This window comes from Mesoplodon densirostris, chromosome 2, assembly GCF_025265405.1.
Source record: "Mesoplodon densirostris isolate mMesDen1 chromosome 2, mMesDen1 primary haplotype, whole genome shotgun sequence".
NCBI lineage: Eukaryota > Metazoa > Chordata > Mammalia > Artiodactyla > Ziphiidae > Mesoplodon > Mesoplodon densirostris.
In genome coordinates this window covers 40,074,756-40,086,984 of record NC_082662.1, presented here as the reverse complement: position 1 = coordinate 40,086,984, position 12,229 = coordinate 40,074,756, and the positions used below count along the sequence as shown (strand labels likewise).

Below are 12,229 nucleotides of genomic sequence, written 5' to 3'. Positions count from 1 at the left end.
GCAGAGAGCACCATGCTAGAATAAAGTGCTTGCCAATGTTTTGGAAGCTACCCCCTCCTTTCAGCAGTAGTTTGGGAATGGGGCGGTTCAGCACTTGCGACCAGAGATCAGTGACCTGGGGCAGAAGCTTTCAAACTTCTGCCTGGAACCCACATTAAGAAATATTTTCCATCATTACCCAGTAAACACATGCATACATGTATGTAACTGAAATAAAAGTTTCTGAAAACAGTCACTTGTCCTTAATATTATGCTGCCTTAGGATATTTTATTATTTTTTGTTCAGTTCTCTTTCATTTTTAAAAAGTATTCGTGAAATAATTGATGGGTTGCAGCACCTAGTATTTATTAGTTATCATTTAGCCTTGGACTCTGAGTTATAAGGGAAAAACAGGTATTCACTCCGTTTTTACAAGAAAAATAGGATAAACTGTGGTCTTGCTTGTATTCACAGAGCAAATGAGCAGTTTGTCCAGAGAGTACATCAGGTGAAAGTAAACCACCATGAAGCACTGAGAGACAATTAGCATCTCTCTCTGGGGCAAACTGTGGGTTCTTTATAGTAGCCAGTCATGGAGTTTACTGTTCTGAGGCATCTAATTACACCAGAAGGTTGTATATTGTGTTCTGAGCTTTGAGCACAGTACTGATGGTGATGGCATTTAAGATGGTAACTACCACTCATTAAATGCCTTCTTTATGCAGGCCCCTATTAGATGTACTACATATGAGATCTCCTTTCTCCTTTTTCACTTCTATAACTCTATGAAGAAGGAGGTGCTATCTCCATTTTTTTTTTTTTTTTTTTTTTTTTTTGCGGTACACGGGCCTCTCACTGTTGTGGCCTCTCCCGTTGCAGAGCACAGGCTCCGGACACGCAGGCTCAGCGGCCATGGCTCACGGGCCCAGCCGCTCCATGGCATGTGGGATCTTCCCGAACCGGGGCACGAACCCGTGTCCCCTGCATCAGCAGGCGGACTCTCAACCACTGTGCCACCAGGGAAGCCCATATCTCCATTTTATAGATAAGAAAACTAAGGCTCAATGAGGTTAAGTAGTTTGCCCAAGGTCAACAGCTGTGTAGCAGTTCTAACAAAAGATTCAAGTTGTAGGAGCCTGTTTTCTTTCCAATTTTCTACTCTGCCTTCCATCTTTATAACCTCTAAAGGACACAGTAGGTGCTTAGTAGATAAAGGTGAAAGGATGTGAAGTCAAGTCCCTATCAGGGCTCATAATCATTCATCATTGATGATTGTCTGTTTTAGTAACTTTTTTACTTACTATTTAAAGAACACTTAATTTTAACCCCAAAGCAGAAAAGCAGCATTTCAGGCTTTATAGTGTAAAATGGTCTAATAAAATGGTCTACAGTAGCTATTTTTAATTTCACTAATGAAAAGTCATGTAATATGCATGAAAGTCATGACTCATCTTTTGGCTGGAATGTGGGGGATTTTTCCTTAATGGTTTGTACCTAATTCAACTTTTTAGACTCTTTGAGTTGCAATGTGTGACTTTAGAGATAAGTTCTATAACACTTGAATCCAATCTGACATGCTAGAATGTGTCTATCAGAGACCAAAGCAGTCCCAGATATCAATAATGGGAGAGTGCCCCTTGTTTCTCTATTCTAGTTAAACATGTAGCTTTGCTGTAGTTTTCCATAGGTTTGGGCATTATTCCACCCAAGAGAGGGGCTGAAAAATGGAATCCAGCTTTGCCCTTTCTGGGACTGTAACTGAGTCCTAGTGACAGTGTGTGGTCCAGGTCTTATAAGAGAGTAAGAAGTCCTAAGTGTTGCCTGGTAATTGGAGAATTAGTGGTCAGCTCTCCAGAGCATACTTTTTCTGTGAGGCAGCTGATACCCTAGGCCTAGAGCTTTTGGGGCATGGGGAGAAGTGGAACAGCACCTCACCTTACGTTGCCTCGGCTTTCAGGCTGCTCCTCTGGTTTTGGGTGAAATGATAGCTGTTAACCAGCCACACTGGCCATTTGTGAGACCATTACCATTTTTGAGATACCTGTGACTAACATCAGGCTCTGCCACAGCCTCAGGATAGAGCCTTACCTGGGAGAGTAGTTTCTACCCAGATTGTTCCACCTAGAACACAGCTTGTTGTCCCTTTAAGATCTGGCCAGTTGTCACTGAAAGGAGTTGTTCCCTCAGGTGAAAAAAAGGGAACCACACAATTGATAGGTCATTTGGAATAATCATATCCTTGCCCATCAAGTTGGTGTAGAGCCAGTTGTGTACATGATTTGGGACACTGAGTAAAACACACATGGGGGAGACCCCTTCCAAATACTTTATGATTGAGCATGTTAAGATAGTCTTGGAAGGCCCGGTGGAGGTCATGGGGAAAGGGCCAGCCAAGGAAATCTGTCACACCCCTTCCAAAGCTTTGTGATGTGTTTTCCTATGTGTATATTTCTTCCCCATCTTTTGTCTTTAAAATTTCATGAGTAATATGTGAATGTATTCTTATATAAGATTTAATAGTAAAATATACATAGAACTCTTACGAAAACTCCCCTTCAACCACATCTCTGTATGTGCCCCCATCACACACAGATACACACACATAACACACATTCCCTGTCCCCATAGTTCTTCGCTGTCAGTAGTCTGGGCTACATTCTTACAGTCCCCTTTATATGCATTTACAGAATTGTAATAGCTTTTAATATGAATTAGCTTTTAGGTTAGCGTGTGCACATGCACACGCATGTATGTGACTAAATGGAGTCATTAGGTATATATTCTACAGCTTTCTCTGTTTAACTCAGTATATCTACATCCTTAGTGTTAGACATTTAGATGTTTCTAGAGTTTTGCTATTACAAATAAGAAAGCAGTGAATAGTCTTGAACGTACATCTTTATGCTGGTGAACATAAAGTAATCTTTTTTTAATTTGTTTTCTTCCAGTTTTATTGAGATATAATTAATATACAGCACTGTATAAGTTTAAGGTGTACAGCATAATGATTTGACTTAATACATCTAAAATGATTATCACAGTACATTTACTGAACATCCATCATCTCATATAGATACAAAATTAAAGAAGTAGAAAAAATATACATATTTGTCCCTGTGATGAGAACTCTTAGGGTTTACTCTCTTAACTTTCATATATAACATACAGCAGTGTTAATTATGTTTATCATGTTGTACATCACATCCCTAGTACTTATTTATCTTATAACAAGAAGTTTGTACCTTTTGACCACCTTCCTCCCACTCCCCCTCCCCTCATAATTCCCCCCCACCCTGCCTCTGGTAACCAACCACAAATTTGGTCTCTTTTTATGAGTCTGTTTGTTTGTTTTTGAACTATAATTGACCTGTAATACTGTTAGTTTCTGTTATACAACATAGTGATTTGATATTTATATACATTTCAAAATGATCACCACAATAAGTCTAGTTACTTATGCCACCATATAAAGATAATATGTAGTTATTAACTGCATTCCTAACACTGTGCATTTCATGCCTGTGACTCATTTATTTTTCACCTGGAAGTTTGTACCTCATAATCTCCCTCACTTAGTTCTTTCCTTCCCCCACGCTTCCTCCCCTCTGGCAAACACCTGTTTGCTCTCTGTATCTGTAACTGTTTCCATTTTGTTACGTTTGTTCATTTGTTTCTTAGATTCCACATATAAGTGATATCACACAGTATTTGTCTTTCTCTGTCTGACTTATTTCACATAGCATAACATCCTTTGGGTCCATCCATGTTGTCACAGATGGCAAGATTTTATTCTTTTTTATGGCTGAGTAATATTCCATTTTGTATATATGTGTGTGTGTGTGTGTGTGTGTGTGTGTATCATAACACACCACAACTTCTTTATCCATTTATCTATTGATGGGCACTCAGTTTGCTTCCATATCTTTTCTATAGTAAATAATGCTACAATGAACGTAGAGGTATATATATCTCTTCTAATTAGTGTTTTCATTTTCTTTGGATAAATACCCAGAAATGGAACTGCTGAATCATATGGTAGTTCTGTTCTTTATTTTTTTGAGAAATCTCCCTACTGTTTTCCATAGCGGCTGCACCAGTTTACATTCCCAGTGCAAGAGGGTTCCCTTTTCTCCACATCCTCGCCAATACTTGTTATTTGTTGTCTTTTTGATAGTAGCCATTCTGACAGGTATGAGGCAGTATCTCATTATGGTTTTCATTTGCATTTCCCTGATGATTAGTGATGTTGAACATCTTTTCATGTGCCTGTCTTCTTTGGAAAAAAGTCTGTTCAGATCCTCTGCCCATTTTTTAATTGGGTTGTTTGTTTTTTAGATGTTGAGTTGTTTGAGCTCTTTGTATATTTTTGAGTATTAACCCCTCCTCAGATATATCGTTTGCAAATATCTTCTCCCATTCAGTGGGATCCCTTTTTGTTTGGTTGACAGTTTCCTTCACTGTGTAAAAGCACTTTAGTTTGATGAAATCCCATTTGTTTATTTTTGCTTTTGTTTCTCTTGCCTAAGGAGACATACTCAAAAAGGTATTAATAAGACCAGTGTCAAAGAGCTTACTACCTGTGTTTTCTTGTAGAAGTCTTATGGTTTCAGGTCTTTACATTTGAGTCTTTAATCCATTTTGAATTTATTTTTGTTCATGGTGTGAGAGAGTAATCCAGTTCAATTCTTTTTCATGTAGCTGTCCAGTTTTCCCAACACCATTTGTCAAAGAGGCTGTCTTTTCCCCATTGCATAGTCTTGCCTTATTTGTTGTAGATTAATTGCCCAGATAACTGTGGGTTCATTTCTGGGCTCTCTATTCTGTTCCATTGATCTATGTGTCTGTTTTTGTGCCAGTCCCATACTGTTTTGATTACTGTAGCTTTATAGTATAGTTTGAAATCAGGGAGCATGATACCCATAGTTTTGTTCTTTCTCAAGATTGTTTTGGCCATTTAGAGTCTTCTGTGTTTCCATTCAAATTTTAGAATTATTTGTTCTAGTTCTGTAGAAAATGCCATTGGTATTTTGATATGGATTGCATTGAATCTGTAGATTACCTTGGGCAGTATGGTCATTTTAACAATAATTTTCCAATCCATGAACACGATCTATCTTTCCATCTGTTTGTGTCGTCTTCAGTTTCTTTCATCAGGGTCTTACAGTTTTCCAAGTACAGGTCTTTTACCTCCTTAGTTAGATTTATTCCTAGGTATTTTATTCTTTTTGATTAAACAAGAAACCTTTAGGATAGATTTCTAGAAATGAAATTGCTGAATTAAAGGGTGTGAACGTTTCAAATTGTGACAGATAATCCTAGATAACCATCTAACAAGTCTTCTCCAATTTACATTTCCATTAACAGTGCATGAGAATACCTATTTCCATATGTGCTTTTCAAACCTCAGTGTTATTCATTTCTTTTTAAGGGCATGTGTTAAAACCTCCTTGATGTAACTGCTGCTCTTAAGAGGTTTATAGTTTGCTGAGAGTATCTCTCTGGAGCTGAAGTTTCTCACCCATTTTATTTTTAAATGGATAGAGTTGGAATGTTGAAGATTAGTCTGAGTATTTTGGAGCACTTATGGAGAATTGCATGTTTAAGTGCTTATTAAATTTCATTATTAAAGAGCTAACACTTGGTATTTTGTTTGTATCAGGTACTGTGCTGAGAGCTCTAGATATGTATCTCATTTAAGCCTCATAACCTGTATTAGTCATCTGTTGCTGTGTTACATTTGTCCCAAAGCTTAATGACTTAAAACAACAAACATTTATTATCTCACAGGTTTTCTGGGTCAGAAATTTGGAAGCAGCTTAGTTGAGTTGTTCTGACTAGGATCTCTCTAAGGTTACAGCTAAGATATACGGCCAGGGCTGCATATCTGAAGGCTTGACTGGGACTGAAGCATCCTCACTCACATGGCTGTTGGCGGGAGGTCTCAGTTTGTCCCACCGTGGCTTCTCCATGGGGCTGCTTGAGTGTTATCACAACATGGCAGCCGGCTTATCCAGAGTGAGTGATCCAAAAGAGAGCAAAAAGGAAGACAGTGCTTTTTTATGACCTAGTTTTCAAAGTTGCCCATTGTTACTTGCACTTTATTCTGTGGGCCAAAAGTGAGACACTCAGTGCAGGCCACACTCAAGGGAAAGGGAATTAGTGTCCACCTCTTGACGGGAGGACTATCAAAGAATTTGTGGACATATTTTAAAACCATCATATGTCCCAATGAGATGGTTGTTGTTATACCATGCTACCAGTGAGGAAAATGAGTTCACACTTAATGTAGCCTTATCTCCTACTTCCTAGACTCTACCCTCTACTCTGCTTGGACTACCCTTCTCAGCATCCATCCCAGACACAGAGTGTTCATTCTTAGCCATTCATTCATTTGGTAGATGCTTATTGAATGCCTGTCTTTGTGTCAGGAGTATTTTGGAAAATAAAACAAGACATGGTCCTTGATGACATGGAGCTTACAGTCTAGTGGAGGAGAGAAACCTTAATTTAAAATCACACACATAAATAAATCATTGTCACTCTGAGAAATGCTATGAAGGAAAAGTATTCTGGGCCTATTCTTGCTATTGCTTCTTACCTATTCCCTGATGCCACACTCACCCTTCTAACCTAGAAAGGATAGCTGATTTATTTCTATATATAAAACTCTTACTTCTCTATCAGAGTCTGATTTGAGTCCTGCTTCACTGAACCCTGTCCCTTTCAACCTGCACTAATATTTCCTTAGACTGTATTCAGTATCACATTTAGTACCTTTCTTTAGTGTTACCTATCTACTTCTACCTCTCCCTCTCCCTCCCTCCCTCTCCCCTCCCTCTGCCTCTCCCTCCTCCTCTCTCTTCCCCTCCCCCTCTCCCTCTCCTTTTCTCACTCATATTTTGCTCCTGACCCCCAGGCCTTCTTTCTATTCTTCAAATATGCCAGGCTCTTCCCCACACTGGGACCTTTGCCCTAGCAATTCCCTCTGCCCTGAAATGTACTTCTTTTTATCTCTCTCTGGTTAATTCCTTATTATTTAGATCTCAGTTTAAATTTCATCTTCTAATAGAAGCCCTCTCTGGCAGTCCAATCTAAAGTAGCTACCCAGTCACTCATCATCACCTTATTTTATTTTTTTTCACATCTTTGTTGGAGTATAAATGCTTTACAATGTTGTGTTAGTTTCTACTGTACAACAAAGTGAATCAGCTGTATGTATACATATATCCCCATATATCCTCCTTCTTGAGCCTCCCTCCCACCCTCCCTATCCCATCCCTCTGGGTCGTCACAAAGCAGCGAGCTGATCTCCCTGTGCTATGCAGCAGCTTCCCACTAGCCATCCATTTTACATTTGGTAGGGTATGTATGTCACTGCTACTCTCTCACTTCATGCCAGCTTCCCCTTCCTCCCCATGCCCTCAAGTCCGTTTTCTACCTCTATGTCTTTATTCCTGCCCTGCCACTAGGTTCATCAGTACCACTTTTTAAAATTCCATATATATGCGTTAGCATACAATATTTGTTTTTCTCTTTCTGACTTACTTCACTCTGTATGACAGATTCTAGGTACATCCACCTCACTACAAATAACTCAGTTTCGTTCCTTTTTATGGCTGAGTAATATTCCATTGTATAAATGTGCCACATCTTCTTTATCCATTCATCTGTTGATGGACATTTAGGTTGCTTCCATGTCCTGGCTGTTGTAAACAGAAGTCACCTTATTTTCATTTTCCTCTAATGTATCCCGCTATCTAGTATTTTTCTTATATCAAATTGTCTCTTTGCACTAAAATGTAAACACCAAAGATCACTGGCATCTGTGTTGTCCACCACTGGAATAAAATAGGGCTTAATAGATATTTGTTGCAGGAATGAATGAATGAGTGGATGAATGAAAGGAAAATGGTCTGACGCCCCTGAACACATCCCTCCTAAAAGGAAAGAGGGAGAAGAGTTCCAAGGCTCCTCACTGCACTCCCTTGTTCAGAACACGCTGCTGCTCACTCCAGGAGCTCTCTTTAAATACTGTACACAGTACTTATTACTATCTAATACTTTGCTTCTTTGTTCTTCTGTCACCTCCTACCAGGATGTAAGCTCCATGAAAGCAAGACCTCACGGTCTTATTTGCCACTTTCTCCACAGTTCTGGGCACAGAGAAGGTGCCAGACATTTGTTGAAGAAAAGAATAAGGGGTCAGGTTTACTTTGTCTTGTATCCATCTGATGCCTACCACAGGTTTAGGCATGTCACAAGTGCCTAGAAACTTTCATGGTCACTCTGTGAGGCCATTCTGAATATAATTGCTGTTGGTAGATCTGTGTCCTCATCCTAGAATTTGGGACAGGAAAGCAGTGTGGAACCAAGTTTTGAGCCACATTGCAAGGTTTTTAGAATATGATCTCTGCAACCTGAAACTGAGTATTACACAGGTTCCACCAGTCCTCATTCTAGAGAGAAGTCCAGCTATTTAGAATTTTACCCATAAATAGCAGAAGGGAAGATACATTTTATTTCGATTCAATTCCTATTTTAATACATTCAGTATTATCAGTCAGCCAGCAGGTCCGTGGGTATTTATTGAGCCCCTTCAGGGTACAAAGTAGTGCTTTGGTTGAGCTATTGAGTTTGAAATATTAATCACATTGTTAAACCAAAACTAAATCCCCAAGTAGTTGAAAGTGCCATTCAAGTTGTCAGGGTTCAGTTGCTGTCAACTGTATATTGTGATGTTGGGCTTTTACTTTATAATATACGTTCCCACTTGGGCAGAAACAAAAGTTCAGCAAATAACTGAGGTGGTATTTTTTACCAAAATAAAATCTTTCAGAGGTCCTTGATCATTAGCTTTCTTCCTGTCCAGTTGTTGAAGGATTGTGTTGTAATTACTGCATCTTTTGGGTAATTTAAGATTTTTGCATCTTGTAGCTGCCAGGAGTGGGATAAAGAATAATGCCTGCCTTTCCCTCCTTGGCACTGGTATTTAAACTGGGCAGGGAGAGAAGGGGTGTTATTGCTTCCTCCCACATCTCAAGTCTATCCAAGGTACTCTGCAGAGTTCTTCTACTCCTGTGACCTGACCGGGCAGAACGTCTGGATCACAGAATCGCATGATGTCCAAAGGTGCTTGACATCACCATCAGCTGTAGAGTGTGTGAAGGGAGCATTGTTCTACAAGTCCTGTTTTCACTGTTTATTATTCATTTCTTTTCAGATTTCTCTGCTGACTTCTGCAGTAAACCACCTCAAAGCCAATGTCAAGTCAGCTGCAGACTTAATTAGCCTGCCTGCCACTGTAGAGGGACTTCAGAAGGTAAGTGCTGTGTATGGGCACTGAAATTAACCTACTGTAATTCTGTCTTCTTACAAATTCTCTTTGAAAGGCTGGCATTTGAAATCAGCTACTCCAAGAGGACAGTAATAGAGTTCAAGACATCTCTGCTTTGGTCTGGTTAGTTGGGCCTTTAATTTGCAACAGGTGGTTTTAGCTATGGTTTATATGGATTCACACCTTTTTATTTGGCTTTCCAAGTCCCAGGATTGCTTTGCTGGGACTCTTTTTTTTTTTTTTTTTTTAGTTTCTGCTTTATAACAAAGTGAATCAGTTATACATATACATCTGTTCCCATATCCCTTCCCTCTTGAGTCTCCCTCCCTCCCACCCTCCCTATCCCACCCCTCCAGGCGGTCACAAACCACCTAGCTGATCTCCCTGTGCTATGCGGCTGCTTCCCACTAGCTATCTACCTTACGTTTGGTAGTGTATATATGTCCATGCCTCTCTCTCGCTTTGTCACAGCTTACCCTTCCCCCTCCCCATATCCTCAAGTCCATTCTCAAGTAGGTCTGTGTCTTTATTCCTGTTTTACCCCTAGTAAACATGTTAACATGTGTGGGTTTGATTTTCATTACTTGCCTTTTCAGTTCATCATCCACAACATCTTTATGAAAGCAGAGCAATTGTACATGAGAGTTGCTCTAAGTTGCTATTATTTTCCATGATTGAGAAAGAGAGAGGATTTTTTGTTTGTTTTCATTGGTTTTGTTTTTTAAAAAAAGATAATTTGGGAGAGTGCAAAATAAAAATTCAGGATGTGATAAGTACTGCCAAGGATATGGATAGAGGGAAACTTTCAAACACTCCTGCTGGGAGTATAAATTGGTAAAAAGCATTTTGGAAAACAATATATATTATTTTATAAAGGTAGAGAGACACACCCTCTAAGCAAATCACTGTTAGGTATATGCCCTAGACTCTAGGGCCTAGGCAAACATTACTTTAGAATTTCTGTTTACTTGATCCCTAGGATTCAGCCTAGAGCAGGAGGCAGTAACCAACCAGTTGAAGAATATGTTGGGATCTTTAGAGCTGGGTGGGGAGAGTGGGTAGGGAATGGAAGGAAAAGAGCATGCTTAATGGGCACACAAGCAACATGAGGCCCTGTAGCAGGAAGTGGAAGAAGGATTCTGGAGCAGGGAACCCCAAACAATGGGTATCAAATCTAGAATCTTTGGCTTTTAAAAGTCAGTGTGTGCTGAGTTTGATTTGATTATATACCAGGCTCTATAAACATACAAATTGTTTCCTCAAAGGAGTGAGAAATTCCTAAGCCAGAAACAAAACTTGTTATTTTATAGCCACACCACCTGTGTGTGCTCAGTCTCTATAGTCTGCTGTTTGTCCAATATGGTCATCTGCTTACAACTTAAAAAAAAAAGTAGGGACAACTTTGATGAGGCCAGACTGTTTTTGCCATTATTCCCAAGGGTCAAATGGAAAAGGTAGTCCTCTGTAGCCTTTAATACAGAAGCAACTCTGGCAGTCTTGCATTCAAAAAGGAAATTGGTTTATTCTTGCATTCATTAATTCAACAAACATTTGTGGGGCTTCCTCCAGTGTGTGCCAGGCACTTCACAGTTGGTGAGAATACTAGTTTCAGGGTTTTGCTCTAGAGTTCACATGGCTCTGTCAGCTGCTTCCTTAAAAAAAAAAATCGTAAACAAGAGCTTACTATCTTCTTGCATCCTGATGGGCTCATGCATCCAGCCAGTGAGGATTCTCTAACAGTGGATGTCTTTGAATGCTTGTAGCTTCTGTAACAACAGAGCTTACGTAGACAAAATCCCAGCTTAGAGACTTCTACCCAGTATATTGTCTCTTTGCAAATCTGTGCATTTATAATGTCAGGCACTACTTTTATTACAGGTGGCTCAGTTTTGAAGTGGTAGGTCATCTCAAAAAACCTAACTTCAATGTATCTCATGTAATTTTTTTTTTAATGTTGAAAATGTCATTTCTTTTTCTCTTGGATTCTTGGCTATCAGTATAATAAAAACACCCTTGGTTAAAAATACTAATGGGACACTATAAAATTGTCAGTATATCTTAATGAAAGACCAAAACCTATCAAATTAGTAACACTCTTTTAGATGTTCCTTTAGGACAAGCCTGTTTTAAAAGATCGTTTCTGAATTATATTCCTAAGTCCACAATCCACTTGGGCTCCTTAGACCTAATGAAAGCAAGTAAGCTACTAGCCATATCTAACTCTACTCAGTAGTTACTGATGGGATTCTAAAGCAGAAGAACACATGCTGCCAAATGGAATTTTCCCTTCATCTCTGCAATGCTGGGTTTTCCAAGGCCAAAAATGGTTCCACCCGTTTTCACTCAGAAGTCATCATTTGCTCCTGAGAGTGGCAGTCTACAATGGTAGCTCTGGCCATCTGCCTGCAGGGCTTGATAGAGGCAGTTTGTGGGAGAACTTTATCTGCAGATCCCAGATTTATAAGCTAGTTTTTTGGGGGTTTTTTTGTTTTGTTTATTCTGTTTTGTTTTTAAGGAAAGATCTGGCTTTCCTCTATGAAAATTACGTGTGTGTGTATGTGTAGTTTCTGGTTAATTGTGTCAGTATAAACTACATGGAGTTCATAGTTCGAAGATATTTGAAATAATCCTCCATTAGGTCAGTGTTTAAGTAAAATCACAATGATATACCACTACACTCCCACTAGAATGGCTAACGTGGAACAGATTGAGGATACCAGTATTGATGAGGAGATGGAGTAAAAAAGTTAAGCCTACACCTACCATATGATCAGCCACTCACCTCCTAGGAATTGTGATAACGAGAAAGCTTATGATGAAGGGAAATGAAAGCATATGCCCACATGAAGGCTTGTACGTCAATGTTCATAGCAGCTTTATTTGTAATAGTCAAATGTTAAAAACAACCTAAAACC

General features: G+C 39.3%; 1 protein-coding gene across 4 annotated transcripts in view; it reads left to right on the top strand.

Moving 5' to 3' along the window:
• EFCAB14 (EF-hand calcium binding domain 14) overlaps positions 1-12,229 on the top strand; it is a 37,541-nt gene that overhangs the window by 9,606 nt on the left and 15,706 nt on the right. For all 4 annotated transcript variants that reach the window (XM_060089766.1, XM_060089765.1, XM_060089764.1 and 1 more), the window contains exon 4: positions 9,201-9,299. In XM_060089766.1, coding sequence (XP_059945749.1) covers positions 9,201-9,299 — 99 coding nt within the window. The remainder of the gene's footprint in view (positions 1-9,200; positions 9,300-12,229) is intronic.